General features: G+C 33.9%; 2 protein-coding genes across 2 annotated transcripts; one reads left to right on the top strand and one right to left on the bottom strand.

The window, feature by feature from the left end:
* Positions 1–12,231: 12,231 nt before the first annotated feature.
* On the bottom strand, positions 12,232–15,074 carry LOC113740335 (2-oxoglutarate-dependent dioxygenase 19). Its single transcript, XM_027267935.2, has 3 exons — positions 14,539–15,074; positions 13,162–13,483; positions 12,232–12,669 (listed from the first exon to the last, which is right to left on the bottom strand). The coding sequence occupies exons 1-3, from the start codon at positions 14,895–14,897 to the stop codon at positions 12,379–12,381; spliced, it is 972 nt and encodes a 323-aa protein (XP_027123736.1). The 5' UTR covers positions 14,898–15,074; the 3' UTR covers positions 12,232–12,378.
* A 3,373-nt stretch (positions 15,075–18,447) lies between these two features.
* On the top strand, positions 18,448–21,650 carry LOC113739311 (protein FAR1-RELATED SEQUENCE 5-like). The gene is made up of 6 exons (XM_072045010.1): positions 18,448–19,009; positions 19,108–20,408; positions 20,676–20,756; positions 20,924–20,995; positions 21,382–21,450; positions 21,579–21,650. Exons 1-6 carry the CDS (start codon positions 18,448–18,450, stop codon positions 21,648–21,650), a joined length of 2,157 nt encoding a protein of 718 aa, XP_071901111.1.
* The last annotated feature ends 1,266 nt before the right edge of the window (positions 21,651–22,916 follow it).

Genomic DNA, 22,916 nt, shown 5'->3' with positions numbered 1-22,916 from the left:
TGGTCGGGTAAGGTTTTAGTAATAAATAGCAAATAAAGGCAAAATGTATTTCATGTCAGTTGATAATAAGTTTCACGTTGGCAGAAACAATTAAGTTACAATTAAAGCTTCTGCATATTTTTTTGATAATATATATAAGTGCATATATATATCTCAATAGACAATGATTTATGTTTGGGTAAATTACATTTTACCCCCCTGTGGTTTACCCTTTTTTTACATAACCCCACTATGGTTTCAAAAGCTATACATAACCCCCTCATGGTTTGGATTAAAGTGTCAAAGTAACGGAAATAGTCACTCGTAACGGAACTTCTAAAAATGTCGAAATTACCCTTATAAATACATGACACATTAACCTTCTATAATTTTTATATTTTACCATATAACCCCCTTATGGTTTAATACTTTACCATATAACCCCCTTATGATTTTCAAAATATACACATAACCCCCCTTGGTTAATACATAAATTTCAACCTTACATAAGGCTATTTTTGACATTTTAGGTGACGCCGTTACGAGTGACTACTTCCGTTACTTTGACACTTTAATCCAAACCATAAGGGGGTCATGTATAGCTTTTGAAACCATAGGGGGGTTATGTGGAAAAATGCTAAACCACAGGGGGGTAAAGTGGAATTTGCCCTTTATGTTTTGCATATATATAATGCTTCATTTTCATAGCTCCATTTCCCCATAATTTCTAGCTTCTTCCTTACCACTCTTCTCCTTTTTTCTTGTCCCCCCAACCCCCCAAAAATTAAAAAGAAAAAGGTATAAATTAATGGTCACAAGTTCTAAGGATTTGCCCCAAAAACCCTACCTATTCATCTTTGTTGAACTTGTAGATGTTCTTGTTAATATTGCGTTGAAGCATATTAATTAGTACATGCACTTAATTACAAATAAAACCATCACTTTGGACGTTTGAATTCCCTAGCGTAAAATCATCACTTTGCCCTCTATGAAGTCTAGAACACAATGAATTCTCGAGGAGTTCTTGCCTTATATACCTTTTCTAACCTCTACTACTTCAACCCTACAAATTGATAGCAGTAATATATATGAGATACTTTTCAGGTTGTTAACAATTTAACCAAAATGCAATTGGTGAAAATTCAAAATTTGTTTTCCTCTTTTCATTTTCTTTCTCAATCTTTATTAGCACTTTCACTCTTTTCATAGTGTTTCCACGAATATAATTCCCTTACGTACTTTCAGAAATCATACTAAAAATGATTTTCTTACCTTATGTACTATCACGCCATATCACTCATAAGAGGAGAGGTTTACACCAATCTATGATGCCCACAAAGTTTAAGATCTTTGCTACTAGTTGGGAGCTTTCAATGGAATTCCTGTAGGGTCTTCAACTGGACACAACTGCCTAAACCAGACTTATGATAGCAAAAGAACAGATTTTGGACTCTTATGCAATAAATCTATATACAATTAATTTATGTTTTCATAAGCTTGCAAAAGTTTTTACACAATAACATGTCCAGTCAACTATTGAAACTGAATTGAGCAACTATTGGGGCTGCATAAAATTTTTGGGATTTCTTTCATACATGGATTTTGTTTGAAAGGATTTTACATAGGAAATAACTTTTTGTCCATATTTGATGCATCTTGTTACAAAAATATTGAAGCAGAGGGTTGCATGCATGGGTAAAAAATAGTTTCCTGGCCACAAAAGAACAAAAGAAAAAACAAAAAAAAAAAGAGGAGGAAAGAGAATAGAGAAATTGAGTCCTCACTTAGGATGAACTACATCTGGATGACAATTCATATCTTTTTCTGTTGGCTTTTATAGATGACCCTTAATTAGGACCTCACATAGGGCGAACAACATCTAGATTAATTACTATCTCACATTAATTTCATCACTCAACTATTTGCTTCTCTTGTAGTTAAAGTTCGGCTAATTTCCATTTTGATGAACTCTTAAACAATTAATAGATTCACTTCAACTTATAGTTCTTAAACTTCATTTTCAACACTTGACCTTCTAAAATATGAAATCCATCCCAATTAAATTCTCAAATTTTGAGTTCAGTTGCCTACTTTTCTATTAGTTTTGGCAATTGTATAGAGTGGATTTCATGTTTTAGAAGTGAAGTGTCCAAAATTAAAATTTAAGACTAAAGTGGATGAATTTCATACTTTAATTAGGAAGTATAGTATTCAAAAGTTCAAAAACTAAAGTGGCAATATATCCACAGTTTAAGGGCCGGGTCCAAAGTAGAATTTACCCTTAAATTAAGTTTAGGTAAACTATATGAAAATCCCCATGATCTACTAAAAATAAAATATAGCTTATATAAACTTCTATGAAGTGGTGGTGGGGTTGCAAATTTGCTATGGCTGAAGAGCAAATTAAATCTTAGGGTTATAGTTTGATCATCCGAATTTAAATTATGCACGTACTCGATAACAATCAACATCAATCGCTAGGATACTTGATTTGATGACGTTCTTGTGTGGGTAGTGATGTTTTTGGTATTCAAAAATGGTGGCTGTAATCATGCTTTGCAACCCAAGAAATGCAATCAATTATAGCGGGCTGTCTTTTGCATGATCAACTCAAGGAAGAGTTTACACCAAAATTACTTATTGTTCCTCTATCTTTGCCAGCTCTATGTCCATTAAAACCGAGGCCACTAATTTATTACTTGTATATTACATTTATTTATTACTTCTTAGGCAACATTGAACATCAATATGTCTGCCAAATCATCGTTTTTAAGTTTGGAATGCAATCAATTTCATGTTTGAAACCGGCAAAATACAATATTCCTGTTTGATCAGGACATTAATTACTCTCACTTCTGGCCTCAAGATTATATATTTTTTTGGTTGCCTCATGCTTGTTGATGGCATTTTTCCTGATTTCCACTTGCGTAAAAAGATAAAAGTAACCCTGCATTTTATGTCAATTACAATTTGATAATAAGGGAGTGGATGCAAATGCAAAAAAAAGCAACAAAAAAAAAAAAATTGGGGTGGGGTAATTCTTATCTGATTCACATAATTAAAGAGCCAAGAAAAGTGCTATATATTTATAAACAAAAGAGCGGTAAAATTACAATTTCCTTTATTCTCTGTGATGGTTTTGAGGGAGAGAGACGTTGAAATGATGTTGAGAGGAAGGAGAAATTTGTCATGTTTGTCACATCTTTGGTATGCAATTGACTATTGCTGTTGCCAAAAAAAATTATCTAAGCATATTTTGTGCTTTTTCATGAACCATGCTATATTGTATCCACACGTACTATTTAGGTTGGAAAAGCTAAAGCCATCTTATTTTGCTGTAACATTACGTGTTGTACCTCTTTAGTCATTGCCACCTAAGTGATGGTGACCATGACAATCTGTATTCTTTTAATTTTTTTTCCCCTCAGGGCAGGACAACTTGAAAGTAGAAAGAACTAAGATTGTCATTTTCCTATCCATTACCTGTTAATTCAAGATTAACACCTTTTTGTTGTTTAGTCATTCTAGAGCTGTTTGAGTCTTGGAATGATAAGCAAAAGAAAATTTTCTTGTATCCATCTCGTACGTACTTCAAGAAGGAAGATATATAAACTGATCGTTCAAATTAGCTGAAGCAAGAAAGGAATATACATACATATATATATATATATATATATATATATATATATATATATATATATATATATATATATATATTTCAACAGAAGAAATCAGAATTAAATCACTAACTCTTAATCCCAGGTAAACCTCAAAAGCATATATATCGCATTTAACCTTTTCATTTAGCCTTAATACTCAAGTTTTCGTATATTAGTGCTGAAAATCAAGAATTAAATGATAACATTTCCCTTCGTGTTTTCGACTATCCAAATAAATGAGATGCAAAGCAGGAGGGCGTAGTTTGGTCTAGGATTTCACTCAATCAAAGCATGTCTCTCATGAAATAGATTCAAATTACCAATTAAGCCGAAGGATGACAATTTTTCTTCTTCTTTTTTTCTTCTGTTTTTTTTTTTTTTGGGTATTCATGATAAATACCTCTAGCTGCCATTAATTCAAGGGGTCTCTTCTCTTCTTTGCTAGCAATAGTGGATGCATGGTATTTCTTTCTTGTCTGAGTCCCTCTCAGCAGTCTAACATGTGTGTACGTTAAATGAAAGACATAGAGGAAGCAATATATAAATGAGTTTGTCATGTACAAAACACCATTTCATGTTTAGGGTTGGGCAGATTCATAGTATTAAGGAATGCCTTGCTAGTTAATAATGTCCATGATTAATTCATGACTAGTGTTTCATAAAATAACTCCCAAAAAAAAGAAAAGAAGAAGAAGAAGAAGCTAGTGTTAATTCATAGTTTATTATCGACAAAAACTTCAAAATTATAAATCTAATTATTGGTGCTTGTGGGATTAATTAATTTTTAGGAAGAGGCTGGCTAATTCACAAACCTTCATCCTAAAGTCAAATTATTTAAGGGTTTAATGAAGTAGTCACTGGGATGAAAATACTATGATTCTTGATGGGATTAATTGGAGAAGCTTTTTTCCATGATAAGATAATCAAAGGCAATTAAACATAATTTTCTTTTTTGGTAGATAGAATTAATCAAAGCTCCCGTGGATGAAGAGACAGGTCTTGTAAAGGGAAATATAGGGCTCGAAAAAGTGCCAAATTAACCCTTAGAAAAAGAATGATAATTAAGTTAAAATAAACAGTTTCATTAAGAAAAACTGGCCTTCAGAATGCAAATTAATTAGTCTCAAACCTGTGCATATAGACAAGTCAAAATTTATAATGTGCAAGTGATTTTTTCATATGGAGATTATACTGCAGTAATTCTTATGCAAGTTACAGATTTTGCAAACAATTCTCCAAGAGAAACATGGTAGAATTAATGATGGAATTGCTACTAATTAGATCTAATAATTACAGCTAATTACTAACTTCAGAATGTGATTTGATGAGATTAGTGTGTAACAATTAATAAACCAAAAAAGCAGTTGATATTGCAACGTTACAACTAGCGTTTGTCTACAAATACTACTTGATAAATTCAGTTGTCTCTCCAACCAACTGATGAATTTTGTTGCCTATAATGATCCCACGTGAATAGGTTGTGTGGACCGGCTGTGATTGCTACTTCCTTTTGAGGCCACAGAATTTTGCACCTGTTGCCTGCGACCAACACAGCTCACCATCAAATTTAGCCAGATTTTAGGTTGCACATGTTTTTTTTTTTTCCTCCCACTTGTGTGAAATGTTCTCAATAAATAAAGGGCATCTAGTTTGTATACTTTCATGGCAAAAAATGCACTTTTCATATATCCCTATTGTTTGGGAGTTGGACTAATTTAGTCCCCATTCTTTTAGTACAAACGCATTCCCTTGAGTTTTGATTTTTTTAGCAATTAGAGACAATTGATATTTTGTAATAAAACCTCTATAAATTAATACCCTTGGACCATACAAATTCTATTAATTTAAAAAGATATTAATTAATTTATTGAATTTACTTAAAATTCTATCTAGGGAATACAAACCAATTCATATCCACCTGATTTGCAAGTATAATTTAATTCTATTAATATCTTCAATTATGTAGTAATTGATATCATTTTTCTGTTATCAAGATATCAAAAAGATTTAGTAATACTAAATGATAGGTATAAAAAATATAGATGTCCATATGCATGTGGGATGTTTTCTATTATACTCACTCACATGATGCTTTACGCATTATTGATCGGTCATGGTTGATTTTGGATGAGATTTAGTTAGATTTAAATTTTAAGAAAAAACTTACAACAATAAACTCATATTTTAGAAAAATATAATATGTAATTTTAGTGAACCACTAATTTATTATATGAACGGGACCAAAGAACTATATAAAGTTTTTTAAAAAATATTATCTTATTATTTAATTGAAATTATTAATTTAGCTTGTTAGCCCAAGTCGGGACTATAAAAAATATTATTTAATAAAGGTTATTGATTTATCTATTATTATTTTATGGAGGTTTTATTGTACTCAATTTGGTAGAAATTGATGTTTGATCACTTTGTTTGGATAAAATAAAAAGTGTGAGGGGACACGCATCATGAGTAAAAATATCTAGGGGAGCAAAATTCATCAAAGCCAACCCATTTCATCTTCCATATGATTATTTACATTCAACCATCCCACACATTTTATCTACATTATTTTCAAATTTTAATGAATTTTTTATGATGAATTTTGTTTCCCCTTGGTCTTTTTACTAATGATTCATGCCCCTCATGTAATATATTCCATCCAAATTGAGTAAATAAATGTCACTTTTACCTTAAATTGAGTGATCTTGTCAGAAATTGGTTGAAGATCAAAACTTAAGTGACAAAATACATTTTCCCTAAAACAACGAGGACTAAATTGGTCCAACTCCCAAACAACAGGGATAAAAAGTCCATTTTTTTTTTCCTACTTTCATTTGTAGTGCATGTTATGAGTAACTTGGGATAAACTCGTAACTTTAACGTGCAAAAGATCCAAAATAAAAAGTTCAAAGGTGCAAATTGGGAGAAATTGATAACTGTAAAAAAATTTAAGGGTTAAGTGAGAATTTCTAAGAATATGAAATGAAATAAATTTTTAGAGTCAAAACATGATTGGAAAGCTATCAACTTATTATATTATTTTTACCCTCAATTTTTTTGATAGTTTTGCATTTTCTTTTCTCATTATCCTCATTCTCCCATCCCGATTCATCTTTTCCATTCTTCAGCTTTTGATGAAATATATCAAAATAAAAGATTTCCAATCTCTTCTATTCCTGAATTCTTTTCAAAAAAAAAAAAGAAAAAGAAAAAAGGAAATGGTCTTTCTCCGTAGACTCTGGGTATGCCAGAAAAAGAAAAAAAAAGGAAAAATCTGTTGGAATCTTGGCCCTGAATTCGGTGGAGGAAAGGCTGACTTTCTTGTTGGCAAGTAAGAAGATGAGTCACTGTTATCAAAGTTCCCGTGCTGGGCTATGTCAAATACATACTCGTATCAAAAGCAGCATTCATCTCAGGCTAATCAGCACCACCACACCATCGCAATCAGCAGTGGATTCTGGTGGCCTGAAAAACACAGATGCTCTGCCCAATGAGAATGCTACTGTTGCTATTAGTTACTATTAGTAGAATTGAGTTAGACAGCGTAGGGCAGGGAATAGGGCTGAGGAATCGGGGAATAGGGGTGACTTTTAACGTATCTTAAGGAAGACATGACTATCATGGCCGTGCATCTTAATGCGTGCCTGCAACGTACGGCCATGCTTCTATATTTGGATGGGATGGCCATAGCTACCATTTTCCCATGCATCACCCTTGCTACAAAGTAACCAACGGTAGGTTTGCATCATCCTGTTACCACCAAATATTAGTAGCCGGTTCACATGGTGGATGAAATGAGGGCACCTACTGCTGCCAATTTCAATTGTGCCGTACAACGTAGACACTAATGTAAAAGATGTAAATACCGATATAATAGCATGTAAAAATGTGACAAATTTTGATATTTCTTAATAATTGTGTCTTACAACTAATCTTGTTTGTCTAATTTCTAATCAAATTCATCCCTATCATTAATTGCATCTTACAATCCCTCATTGGATATCGGGTCGAGTGAGGTTAGAATTTTGAAGTTTTTCAACTATATGTTTTGAAGTATTTGATTGACGTGAAATTGTTGGCAAAATTATGTGCAAAATGTTGTAAAAGTAAAATATTTTCATTTTATGATTGTCTATGTATGCACTAAAAGAGATGTCGCCATCTTATCTCCTTCGCCTATTATCAAACGAATCTGATTCATATCTAACAGTTAGTGATTTGATCATTTTGTAAAGAGGCACACTTTACTACTAGTTTTCTCACTTTGCTCCATTGATTGGCACTGCACTTTTTTTTTTTTTTTTTGAAATATGATCTTTACTCTAATTCCAAGTGGAATTAGTTTCCATTCAATCAAAGTTAAAAAAAAAAGGATAATTTCATAAACCTCCCTCAAGGTTTCTGACAATTTCACCTAGTACCCTTGAGGTTTTCAACATTACGCGTACCTCCCTTGACCCTACAAAATGACCATAATTGCTTTAACATGTTAATATTTTTTTTTCATGCAATTAAACATTTCATTATTAATCTTGTTCATATGAATGCATCACACAATTAGACATTTAACAAAAATAAAATTCACTCGTGGAATAATCAATCATGTCCTAAACACAATAATAATGTATTAAAAATTAATTTTAGCTTTATTTGGAGGATCTAAAGATGAATAGAAGAATATGTAAATTGGGTTTAAAAAGGATAGGGCTGGTATTGATACTCCAATAGTTGAGAGATAGGATGTTATATTGATGTGATTATTAAAATTTTTTGAGTTTAACAAGACAAATTTTTAAATTTCGATTGAGGTTTTAGAATTTAGGGATTGATGGTGGTAGTGGTCGTGATGATAATAGTATTAATTTAAAATGTGGTAATATGAAAACGGTTAAAATAGTAGAGATGAGGGTTGAAAATGAGTTTAAAATTTTGCTTATGTTCCATAGTTTTTGAATAATTTTATAAGAAGGTAAAATGAACTTCACAATGTCATGAGGGCATTTTGGGTTATTCATTCAAAATTTTGACCATTAAATAGTTTTTGTTACGGAAACAGTAAACTCGGGGGAGATATATGCAATTTTTCAAATATCAAAGGAACTAGGTGAAATTGTTAAAAACCTCAAGGGAGGTTTCTGAAATTATCCCACAAAAAAACGAATGAAGGAAAGAAAAAGTAAACAACGTGCGAAGACAATGTACAAAATTTCTTGTGATTGGAAACTACGAAAAATGAGCAAATTCATATGAGTTTGACATGCAGCTTTCTTTTTAGTTGGACAGACGAATATATAATGTGTGTCATTTTCTCGTTAGTGGTGTTAGAAATATAATCATAAAGTTTCTATCTTAACTTGATTAAGACGCATAGGAGCCTAATTTAGATAGACTTCGATGATAAAGCGTTGATTACTCTTAAAATGGTATCACTTTAGATTTTTTTGCTTTTCCAAATAGGGAATCCATAATCGACACTGGATTTTATTCATCCATATTAGTTTCACGCCAGGGAAAATTAAAAAAAAAAAAAAAAAAAGGGTTAGAAACCAGACTCTAATTTGTTAGTGTTGTACTGTTGTGGCTTTATGCATGTTAGATGTTTTCTCTAGTGAAACACATTAACCTAAATGAGGGTCCAGAGATAAGTCAGCATTTCTTTTTGGACTATTTCGAATCCAATTTAGTGGATTGAACAGTTGAATTAGTTGTTTCTGTTCTTTTCATAAAGGAAAGTGGCCAAGAAAGCATATCTGCCCTTTACAGGAAAAAGAAAGACTTGCATATACTTAGCTAGCCCCACTATTATGCATTGTTATTTCTTTCTTTTTTTTTAAAAAAAAAAAAAAAACTAACATTCTTAATTCTAGCTTAAGAACAAAAGATTATGGAAAATACTGAGGGAAACTCGATTGAAAATCACGAACATAAGTACTATGCAAAAGATCTACGTCTCAACTATTTAATTTGTGATGGTAAAACCTTTTATTACTTATCTATGGATTTAGTGTATTTGAAAGTGTTCTAAAGATTATTAGCTATTGGTATCACCATAAAATCCGTCTTCTCATTTCTCCTTTTCAATTTCATTTCCTTGAATGTTTGGCATCTTCATTTGAGCATTATATATAAGAGTAAATTTTTTCTACACTGACGGTGTATACACTACCATTGTTGGATTCATAACATGTATGAAAAAATTGAATTTCAAATTCAAATTTTACATAGTTATCATTCATCTAACGCTGATAGAATATACACTGTCAGTGTTTAAGAGATTAATCCTATATATAATACGCTAACTTAAGTTTCTTCTTGTGCTGAAGTAGCTTCAAAAATGATACACATACCTACTAATTCTGCCAATGAAAAAGGCCTCGATCTGGTCGACAAGAATTAGCAAACCATGAAAAGCAGAAATTTAATTAAATTCCCGCCTAGTATAGTATTTTGAGTGAGCAACCTTTCAACCAAAATACAATGAGAAAATCAAGGAGTTGTCATGAGATATTCTCATCTAAAAGACTAAAGTCACTTTCTATGCCTTTTAGCTGCTTGTCCCTACAACAAACCAGATACATTAAGCCAAAACACCACCACGTACGTCTATCTTATCCATAAAATCCTAATGCAATCCAATCAAAATTCACCAAATAAGCCTGAAAATGACTGTCAAATTTACAATGGGCCTAATCTTTGACATAGACGTGAGCTTAAGAATTCCACAAGATTATGATGATGATGACGATGATGCTTCACATCAATTTTGAATTTCATGCACGTAATGCAAATTGTGGACGTCTTGATTTTGGGAAGGGTTTTAGCTGATATGAAGCCAAGATAAATCTGCGTCTTTATTCCCAAGATAAATCTGCATCCTTTGGGTTTTGCAGATTCGAATTGTTGAGAAGATTGGATGATATGTACATAGAGTTTGTCTACATGCATATTTAGCTCCTCTTCCTTTATAGTTTGTGACAATTATTGCTAAATAGTGTAAGACAGATTGAGAGAGCTTTTTATTTTTTCCAAAAAGAAAAAGAAAAAAGAAATTAGGAGCGTGAGATTTATCAGATCGAGAGAGTAGAGAAAGAATAGTGAAAGATGAGCATAGTAGTCGCATAGGCACATAATTAATTAATCGTTTTTTTTTCTATTTTCAAATATGTGTAGAGTTTTGTTTGAAATGTAGAGAACTCTTCTAAAAATGTAGAAAGCTTAACTCATTTGATCATAGTAAATATTTTTTGATTAATTTTTTGGTTAAGGATGTTTTAATAATATTGATCTAGAGAGATTATTCGAGCAACTAAATTATCAGGGTTTTCAATCCCCTGCTCTGGAATTTTACGAAATTGAAATCCATTTTTGCTGTCCCATCTCCAACTTTCCTCCTGCAACAACTCAAGGAAGAGGCCAACAGAATTTTTGTAAAATCTTTTTATTTTGTTTTTATTTTTTTTTCAACGCATAAAAGATAATTTCAGGATGCGAGCGTGAAATTGGTGTTGTGGGTGTTAAATTGCTTGGGTCAATGGGTCATGGTCCAATTAATCCTCCAAGACCAAAGCCCATTTCGTTACGCCTTATTTGGATACTTACAAGACCAAGCCCACCAATTCAGTTGCAAACAACATGGCCCATGGCTGAGTTGGATTTTGGTTGTTCAAGAGTTCAATATCAAACGTTTTCCTTCTATTTGTATTTCCTTTTCATTTCTTTATCATAGTCTAGACCATTTCTTTTTTTTTTTTTTCACATTTTCGACTTCCCAAAATTACCCCCATCAAACTTAGGGAGGTTTGTCATAAGGTTTAGACTTGAGTTTGTTTCTAGGCATAAGTACTTTCATTTAGAATAGATGCATCATGTCTATAGTATTCGTCATAGTGGTCTGAATAAAAGATTGATTCATTAGGATAATACTGTAGCATTTTTTGTGATGTGAAAACAATAAAGTAAAAGTGAATGAAAAAACTTGTTTATGATGTAATAATTTTTTTTTTATTTCAAAGATGTAATTATCCAATCCAAGTGCCTTCTTTAGTGGTGATCATCTGAAAAAATGGATAGAAATATATGTGGAAGAGTCCAATTTGTCTGTTATGCTCATTAATGAAAAAGGAAGAAAAACAAAGTCGAAGCCTGCAAAACAAAAATGAAAATTCTATAAATTCTATAGGATAACTACAAATAATTGACTTAGAGTCTATTAAGTTTGTTCATCACATTCAAAGTTTCTATAGTAGAATTTTGACAGTGCCACTTTGCTACTACAAACTTCTTGTAGCGTCCAAATCTGCATCGTATTGATAGCTAGAATCACATCACGTATTATCTTGGTCGACTACATTCTTTTGTAAAAAAAAAATATGTTTCCTTTTCTTTTATTTTTCTTTTTGAAATAAACTTGCTAGACATGTTAATGGCAAGGTTTTTCGCCTTTTTTCTTCTCTTAATGACAAAGTTCGCATGCTTAAACTGACGAATTATAAATCAGTTGTATTAGCTCCTCCATACTGCTATAAATTCAGATATTTTGCACCAATTAGGGAGGTTGATGTTATTTTTCAAACTAGAGGGGAGCTTTCTGCAATTAGTAAAACCTCATGGGAGGTACATGATATTGTCCCTTAAATATGGTGTCCCTTGAAGCCTCACACCAGCAATTATTTAGACACACTTCCTTGCCTAAAAATAGGGAAGCCAACAATTAATTGTGTTCCTAGACAAACACAATCTGTTATGCAAATTTTTGGTTTCCTGAGGTAGGAATTGCATAATGAGTGATGCGAATAACATCTTCTGGTCTAGCTGGTGGATGAGTCTTGTTCCGCATTCTCAAGGCTTGGTAATCCTGGTTTTTGAACCCTCTGTACTTCGGTTCCTCTCCAATCTCTTTAGTAAACTGTGGTAATGGTTCTACCCACTTTTCTCCAGGTAAATTATAGAAAAATGCAAAGGAATTTCGGCTTCTTCCTTTGGGACTTGCAACTCTATGCATTCCACTTTTGAACCTGTTATTCGTCAACACCTACAAAAATAAGAAACAAGAAAAATTACTTTTCCTCAAACCCAAAAAAAAAAAAAAAAGAGAGAGAAGGAATCATGGTTCAAGATTAGTATTGAAAAAGGCTAGAGAATAATTTTTTTCTGATTTAAGGAATAAGTCTCATAAAGGTGAAGGGTTAAGAGTCGATCAGATTAATGATCTTGTTATTAACGGCTTAATATCCCTACCAGCTAAGTAAAAAACAATGAAAATGTCAACTCAAATGGTAGAGGTACAAAGGTTAGGTTTAATTATTCCTATACTAATAGTGTATACACCGTCATTGTTGGATCTATAATATATGTACAAAAGTTGAATTTGCTAGCGTTGGATGAATGAGAACTATATAAAATTTGAATTTGAAATTCAATTTTTGCACATATATCATGAATCCAACGATGATGATCGTGTATACGCTATCAGTATATATAAGATTTACTCTAAAGGCTAACCCAATATAGAAGCCTTAATTACCTGAATCACGTCCGCCACATTGACCACTATTTTCCCTTCTTCAGGGATAACCGGAATCCATTCTCCATTGTATTGGACTTCCAGGCCGCTAACATCATCTTGTACAACAAAGGATATGCAGCTTCCATCCTCATGCTCTGATTGTCCTATATCCTCAGCTCCAACAGCTGCAAAGTAATGCATAGCCACCATTAAATCCCAGCTCCTATCATGATTGTACTCTTTGAGGAAGTTTGTTGGGAGTCCAAGACACTCATTTATGATGCTTTCCATCAGTTCACCAAGCTTGGAAAAGCAGATGAACATCTTTTCCAATGTTTCCCTACCAATGAAATGATGTCCAAAAAAAAAAAAAAAAAAAAAAAAAAACAACGTATTAGCATCTTGTTGGACTAGTTAGGGTGTTGTTAGAGTGACCCTTGTTTTCTCATTTTTGTATGTCCCAAAATATATGTAATTTTTAAATTGTCAAAGCACAAATTTTAAGGTTTTCTTATGGATGATATGTTGATATTCAAAATTTTCATTGAGAGCTTAATGTTGGAAAGACATTAACAATCATCCCTATCAACATGATCTTTAAAAGGTTGAATTCTGAAAAATTATCAAAATTTTCGGACAAAAGAAGTAATCAGAACTGGAAAGTAACGTCATGTATTGATAAAATAGTGTCCAATTACAATGCACGACCAAGGCATATAATGGGTTAAAAAGCAAGAAAATAATACTTTGGAAACACGTAAGATAATATAACTACAATAATGAAATCTATTAGATTAAGTCAATATTAAGGATATTAATAACTGATGTATTTATTAACAGCGTGAAATTTGCCTTTCAAGACTTTTTGGCGGCATAAAACAAATCTTGAAATGTTAATGTTCACATTTTTTTGAGTCTCTCTGAAATTTCCCATTAGATAATTTTAAGCAATCTCATTCATAATAATAATAATTTATTCTATCAAAAAAAACTCAAGATTGAAAAATATATGTATATTTGGAGGAATGGAAACAGAAATTACTTGCATTTTTGAAAAGCAATCCCATTAGATAATTTTAAGCAATCCCATTTTTTGTCAAGTAAATCGTACTAGAAAATTTTAAGCAATCTCATTCGTAATAATAATTTAAGCAATCCCATTTTTTAGCAAGCAAATTGTACTAAACAATTTTAAATCCATTCAAAATTAAAATTCCCATTAAATAATTTTAAGCAGTCTCATTCATCATCATCATCATCATCATAACAATAATAATAACAACAAGAATAATAATAATAACAATAATAATAACATGAATAATAATAGTAATAATTTATTCTATCAAAAAAATTGAAAAATATGTGTGTATTTGGAGGAATGGAAACAGAAATTACTTGAATTCTGGTGGATTGCTAGGCAGCACATTGAAGCTGGAGTCCGGTGGAAACATGATAATGAATTCATTCTTATCAGGTACGTTATGAGGCTGCTTGATGTAACCAGCAGGAAGAGGTACTCCAAATTTAGGACTACACTTGAGCTTCTCCTCATCTGGATACTTGAAGTATGTCTTTGAGAGTTGCATTGCTTTGCTTAAAAATTCTTGGGGTACCCCATGGTTGACGATGAGGAAAAAACCATATTCAGAGCAGGCCTTGCTAATTGTTTCTTTGGCTTTCTTTTTGCCATTCTCATCATTTTCTCCATTGAAGAAAGGGGAGAGATCAACTGTGGGAAAAACTTTGTTGGCCATTTTAGCTTCAAGTTGCTACAAAGTTCTTGTATGAGACTGACGGGTGATGGTTTCGGTGGAGAAGGATCTCAGGAGGAGTAGGTACCGGTGAAGGCAAGAAGAAGGAATAAACTGGTAACAACTTTTGGGGAGGAAAGAGAGAAGAAGTAAAGAAGGGATGCGGTGATGATGATAAGGATAGGACATAGGAGCAGAGAGTCAGAAGCGAGTACAGTGATAAGAGGGGGAGATTGGCACATAGTGGCGTGGCATAACTTGCACCACTCGGTTTACGCCCAAAGTTTTATTGATTTTATGATTTGACTTCTAGTATTACGAAAACTATTAATGCACTGCAATAGCATTTTATAATTTATAATTTCTGTCCTAATTCCAATATTATTTTTCAAATAAGTCCTTTAATTTAATTCCAAACTTGTTGAATATGTATTAAATTGTATAGATTGCTATTTGATTATATTACTTTATTTATGTTTCCTTGTAAAATATTTTAGAAACATCAAGCGTGCAAGAACATACCTTGAGATTATTATGCTTTCAGAAAATTTACATTGCATATTAATTTTTAAAATTAAACATATTTATGACATCATGATGATGTCATCTGATTCTTAAACTAATCTCCATCGAGCTGCTGTCCGGTCCAACTTTCAGAACATAGATTAAAAACTTCTTATAACAGTAAAGAGTAAAAAATCTACCTAGTCTCTAAACTATTGCCGTTGTTTACTTTTGACACCTCATCTAAATTTTGTTTCTGATTTGCCTTTGAACAATTAAAACTTCACACGTTAAGGACTTTCGGTGACTTTAGTCCTCAGAAATTGAAGCTTCGGGGACCAACATCAGAAATCCTAAAAATAGGTAACTTTTCAATTTCTTAAACACATCATTAGATTTTTTTTTCACATATCCTTTGAAAAATAGAGTTTTAACCATAAGAAAAAAGCCTTGCACCATGCCTAGCATGTGGGTTTTTTTTTTTCCAGCCATTTAAAGGTTTCACCGTCAAATCTTTTGGGTAAAACTCAGTTTTCAAAGGATTTGTGAAAAAAAATCTAATGGTGTACTTAAAAAATTGAAGAGTTACCTCTTTTTAGGATTTTTGATATTGGTCTCGATGCTTCAATTGTGAATGGACAAAAATATCATTTAACTCCGAACAAATTTAAGTCTAAAATCACTGAAAGTCCTTAAAATATGCAGTTTTAATTATTCAAAAGCAAATCGAAAATAAAATTTAAATTAGAGGTCAAGTGAACAATGATAATTGTTTAGAAACTCCCCAAGTTTTTTACCCTAATCCCCAAATAATTCCATCCTCGAAAACACAGCCCCAACAACTGAGATCCAACTAAACCTCAATGTCACACAGTTGGGACCTCAATATCACACAACTGAGATCCTCAACGTTTGACCAAAAAAAAAAGAAAAAGAAAGATCCTCAACGACCTATATGGGGCGGCAAAAACGTGAACGTGACACGAAGCTAATCACGGAAGCTGAGGTGGTTTGGCCGTTGACCAGGGATAATTGCATTGCAACCTACAAAGGGATACGGGGCAGGAGCGGTCCTCAGACGACCGCTCCTGAACGGTCTCCTCACAATAAAAAACGTGAGGAGACAAATGAGCCAAGTCAGCAAGGCTGAAGCAGGGCACAAAAACGATGCCGTTCCAAATAAAAAAATGTTGACTTCCAAACGGGAGCAGACGGAGCAAACGGAAGAGAATTGGTTTTTGAAATTCAAGTTGAAATTTTGAATTAGCCGCAGAAAACAAAACTGAGGGAAGCCAAATAATTAAATTGTGAAGGTAATCTACTCTGACCAACCACTCACTGAAGGCAGAAAGCTGAAGTTCAGGTGGGATTCAACCTACTGGGTGTTTCTAGGTGAAGTGGGTGTAGTCTACTCTGATGAAAGTAGCAATTGACAGAAAAATGGATGGAGAGGCAGGCGGCATGGAAGAAGCAAACAGAGATGAAGCCAAAGTTTGTCCGTAAAATTGAATAGCAGAAGCAGTTGTGGTCTCCAATTGGGTATAAGAGTGTTGTATGTATTCTGAATGCGTGCAAGAGCGGCGGTAAGGTAGAAGCAAATAGAGGAAATTCAGCATCTCACGAAACCAGATTTTGTCCTTCAACTTAATAGCAGAAGCAGCTACGTCTCCGACTTCGGTGAAACGTGAAGCGTATTAGCAGACCAAGGTAACATGACTGAACCATGTCAGTAATTGTGGCCAATAATTTGTCACCCAAATGCACATCTGTTAAAGGAAGGATGAAATTAGAGTCACTGAAGACATAATATGAAGATGATAGAAGAATAGTGAAGTTGTACTGTATTTGTATGTGTGTACCGTATCTGTGTTTGTGTGAGCATTCAGCTTTTCAGTGATGGACTATAATGAGATAGTAGTTTTTGGAAGACCTAGGGTTATGTATTCAAGTAAACCGTCGACTGGAATTAGGGAAAGATGAGAGAAACAAAGTCACATTTAACAAGTGAATGAATATACATGCTGTTGTAAATTAGTTACATGTTATAGCCACCGTATTACAATTGATATGAATCATTGTGCATTTAGTAATTGGTCCATGCTCATGGAGCAATATTAGTTTGCCCCTCTCCTGACCATATAGTGTGTGTAAAATGGAGGCGTAGAGTTGAATGAGATGAAACAGAGGAAAAGACACATATGTGAATAATAAATGGGTGAACCTTGTGTTGTAAGTCAATTACATGATGTAAGAAATATATTACAATGAGTAGAAAGTAGGGTTATGTATTCAAGTAAATCATCGGCTGGAATTAGGGAAAGATGAGAGAAACAAAGTCACATTTAACAAGTGAATGAATATACATCTTGTTGTAAATTAGTTACATGTTATAGCCACCGTATTACAATTGATATGAATTATTGTGCATCTAGTAATTGGTCCATGCTCATGGAGTAATATTAGTTTGCCCCTCTCCTGACCATACAGTTGTATAAAATAGAGGCATAGAGTTGAATGGGGTGAAACAGAGGAAAAGACACATATGTGAATAATAAATGGGTGAACCTTGTGTTGTAAGTCAATTACATGATGTAAGAAATATATTACAATGAGTAGAAAGTACTTGTTTGGCCCTCAAAATGTAGAAAAAGTAGAAAATGTGGAGTTGGTTTATGCGGTTGTCATTAACGAATGACATAAGGTCCAGTAAGCTAAAGAATCTAGAATCAAAATATAATCACCAGCGTGGATGTACATACAGTTCAAATAGACTTACAACGCGTGACCAATACATTACAGTCCGTATAAGTTAGTGTACATGGAGTTGTATTTGTACATAGATAATACCGTTGTCTTAGAGTAAAAGTAAGGTGATGTGAATCATTAATCATATTGATAAGCGTAATAATAGGATTTGGTATACGAGTAATGTGTGATTCATAACACATTATAAATGGTAATATACATTTATATTGTCGTTTATGTACATACTATTCATGAAATGTTGCAAATTAGGGTGTTTGATGCATAATTGGCAGGGGTAGAAGTAATGGATTGCAGCAAATTGGCAGAAAATGGGACCCCTGAATTAGGAATGGAGTTCAACAGTGAAGAGGATGCGTACAAGTTTTACAACAAGTATGCCTTTAAAATGGGTTTCAGTGTACGTAAAGACTATCTGAATAAAGACAAAGACGGCATGACCACGTCTAGGAGATATAGTTGCTGCAAGGAAGGTGTGAAACGCAAGTACGAAAGTGATGTGATGCCAAAGAGGACACGAGCGCCGACGAAAACAGGGTGTGGAGCTAAGATGGTTATCGTGTTGTTTAGAGGGACAATGAAGTACCGTGTGCATGACCTTGTCTTAGAGCATAATCATGAGTTGCACATTGCTCAATGTGCTCACATGATGCCATCACAAAGAAAAGTGAGTGTGACTCAAGAATTCCAAGCTGAAATAAGCGAGGATGCTGGGCTTTCATTGAAACAGAGCCATGAGCTTATGGGAACGGAAGCAGGTGGGATGGGTAATGTGGGATATACTCGGGATGATCTTAAACGATATCTTCGAACAAGACGGAAAAGGAGCTTGAAATATGGAGAAGCAAGTAGCATGCTGAATTATTTTCAAGAGCAAACACTCGAGAATCCATCCTTCAGCTAGACTGTGAAGAACAAATAACGAATATCTTTTGGGCTGATGCAGGAATGTTAATTGACTACAACTTTTTTGGAGACGTAGTCACATTCGACACAACTTACAAAACAAATAAAGAATACCGGCCACTTGGAGTATTTGTGGGTTTTAACCAGCATAGGCAAATTGTGATATTCGGTGCTGCCCTTATGTATGATGAGACGATAGATTCTTTCAAATGGGTGTTTGGTACATTTTTAGAAGCAATGTGCGGAAAACATCCAAATACCATACTAACCGACCAAGATCACGCCATGGCAGCCGCTCTTTCAATTGTCATGCCTGAAACATTTCACGGTCTATGTACGTTTCACATAAGGCGTAATTTTATGAAACATCTTGGCAATCACTACAAGGAAAATAGTGATCTTCCATACATGTTTGGTGCCTGCATGTATGAGTTTGAAGAAGTGGAACAATTCAATAGGGTGTGGGAGGCGATGGTGAAGAAACACAATCTTGAAAATAATGAATGGCTCTCGGAGTTGTACAAAATTCGTGATAAATGGGCAAGGTGCATGATGAAAGAAAGATGGACCGCGGGAATGCGAAGCACCCAACTCAGCGAAAGCCTAAATGCAGCAATTAAAAATCATTTGAAACTGGATCATGACCTTGTGCAGTTCTTTAGACATTTCAATCGGGTGGTTGATGAAAAGAGACAAAATGAACTGATCGCAGAATATGAAATGAGGCAAAAGCTCCCCATGATAGGGTTAAGGCAAACACCTATGCTTGTGCATGCATTAGAGACGTATTCACCAACCGTATTTGTTGCATTCCAAAATGAATATGGCGAGTCAACAGCTATGGTTATATTGAGACAACAAGATGCAGCGATGTTTGTGGAGTTTGCGGTCATGAGGTATGATGGAGGACCTGAAAGAACAGTAGTATTCAATCGGAATGATCTAAGTGTACGTTGTAGTTGCAAAAAATACGAGAATGAAGGCATTTTATGTGGGCACGCGTTGAAGGTGTTTGATACCGTGGGTATAAAAATAATTCCTCCTGAATACATTAAAAGGCGATGGACAAAAAGAGCTCGGGCTGGAGATTGTTTTGATCGGCGAGGACAGGAAGTTGTGGCTGATCCTAAAGTCATGATTTCAACTCGTTATCGGGAGCTCGCTCCAGCCATGATTAAGGTCGCAACTCGAGCAGCAATGTCGGAGGACACCAGCAAAGTAGCAATCACTGTCATATCCGATTTGTCAAAGAGAGTTGAGCTCCTCCTCTCAGAAAGTGAAGAGCAACCTTTGCAAAATCAAAAAAATCTGAATATGGAGGAACGAGATAAAATTGAAATTGTAAATGAAATGGGGGAGGCAGTAGTCGCAAGAGGCATTAAAAAATGAGCCGGTGGGAAGAAAAGTAAAGTGATGCGAAGTTGGGTCGATAAATTTGACAAAGTAAAAAGAAAATCTAGATTATCAAGAACTACACAGACTACGGTATGGATCAAATTTTGGTACTTGGGGAACATTTATGTTAAAACTAAGTTATTGTTATACTATTAACTAAAGTTTAGGTAACATTCATTATGAAATAATATTATTGCCGTGTCAATACTGTAGGTCTCAGAATCGGAGCCGACATCGGTTTCATTTGAGGAATACATGTTTATGGGATGCCGTTCATCTACTGACTCTGTTTCGGTTAGTATAAAATGGACATGACTCTTACTTTTATTTGGATGTTTCTAACAGCATAAATAGTTATATTGATGTTACATTGTGTGATAATGTTGTTACGGCCGTCATCCCTCATGATATATGTATTTTGTTTGTCTTATACAATGATTTGGCCCATACGAAACTTGTAGACGCATTCAATGAGTCAGACAGTGAATGGCCCTCTAAATGTTGTTGCTCCCGATACCGATGAAAGTCAAACGGTATGCATGCATTTAGTAGTTAAAATAAAACCTTCTTGTTCATGTAGTAGAGCTACCTTTTTTTCTTTAATTGTAACGGTGGGCTCCCGAAAGCTGTCAAATCATGCAAATTATGTAGTTAACGTATGTTCGCTTTAATAACGTATTATTTTTTATTATTTCAAGATGCACCGTTTGGCTAATCAGGGGCCTCCTGCAAGTGTCCCTACAGAATGGATGCATCCCAAATTTTCTATTTTTTTCAAGCATAACTCCATCAGAGATGTCTTAATGGTCTGATATATCATTTTTGTTATAATGCCTAGTCCAATTTAACTTTATAAGTGAGCAATATAGGCACTGGTAATGATTTGTTGACAGTCGATTACTTATACTATATAATGTAGGAGGAGCGTGGGGCAATTTCAACACACTGTGATGTTGATGCATATCATGTATTTGCACCATCACCTCAGGTGATAAACTTTTATCGTTACAGCACATATTTATGTAATGTTATTAATTGGAGACTTGGACATCGTATATCATTAATCGTATGTTTTATTAATAATATTTGCTGATTTGCCATCGTTACGCATTTCAGGGAAGAAATAACACACAGGGATTGCAACTACGCGTTGACGTCGCCTCCCCCCAAAATGAGGTTGATGAATGATGTGTAACTATACATTTTGAACGAGACATTAAGTGGTTATCCCAACTTGAGAATGCTGCATATGTACGTTACAAGCAGTTAATAAGCTGTTACAACTTATTGACGAGATTATACAGGCACCATTGATGTTTCACTCTTTTCAAATTTAGACAAATGGATTACAATTGTAATCGCATCTAATGTTAGTAGTCATCAATAGTTTGTATTGGGTTGTATAAAATTGTTAGAAAATTATAAAGTTGGTAGAAAATTGAAGTAACAATTTTACAATAGAATTGAACGTATTTTTTGTGATCGGATATTTTTCACTAAATCGACCATAACAGTTGAATGGTTATCGTGATATGTATACCATTCTACTACATTCAATTGCATACCTTAATAACATATTTATTGGCATAGATCGCACCGCCAAAGGTACGATATATAGGATAACACAATCTAAAGTCTAAATTGTCTTGATTTTGTTATGATGATAAATTCGAATTATTATTTGGCTATTTTTATAAAATATTATTATTTAGGCCATTTGTTTTGCATCGCTTGACGAATTTAGTGCACCATTGACATGATATATCACAGGCACATCAATTGGTATTACAAGTTTTTAGGTTAATTAAATTATGGTCAAGTCAGGTCACGACCACATGTTGGTAATAGGTGCGCATAAGAAAATGATTTCTTGGAGAACTAATTTATAACGTTAAAATGAAGTTTTACAATGCAACAAAAAAGGAAGAACGAACAGTACACAATGGATTACAACCAGTTAGGGATATGTTACTGTTACGTTACAACTAGTTACGACTGTTTAACAGGCATGATTAATATCCAAATATGGTAAGCAATTTGTTTGAATAGAGATTATAATGAGTATAGTTTTACCGCTACCCTAACAAACATTGAACTACATCCCTTGTTATCAGTTGTATCCCATACAACACCTGGGAACGCCGTCATGCATTAGACAATGGGGTATGTACCTTTGAAAGTCATCGTCGCTTGATTCAGTAAAGTCAGATAGGTCCGGATCAGATATAAGCATGAGATCTGCTAAAATGTGCTAAACATCAAATTGTTTTCCAATACCATGTTTTTTTGCGGCTTGGATCTTGTGAAACCTGTGAAGCCTACGCTTCATCTGCATAACTTCTCGCTGTAGTCTATGTAATACGCTTGCATCATTGGCTTGTGGTCCTATAATAAGATCCGCCGACCTTGTTCTCGGGACGCGGAGGCCATGCCAGCGACAAAGTACCTCTAATT

Source organism: Coffea arabica, chromosome 4c (assembly GCF_036785885.1).
Source record: "Coffea arabica cultivar ET-39 chromosome 4c, Coffea Arabica ET-39 HiFi, whole genome shotgun sequence".
In the NCBI taxonomy this organism is placed as follows: Eukaryota; Viridiplantae; Streptophyta; class Magnoliopsida; order Gentianales; family Rubiaceae; genus Coffea; species Coffea arabica.
The sequence above is the reverse complement of the archived record's forward strand: the minus strand, read 5'-3'. Positions and strand labels throughout refer to the sequence as shown.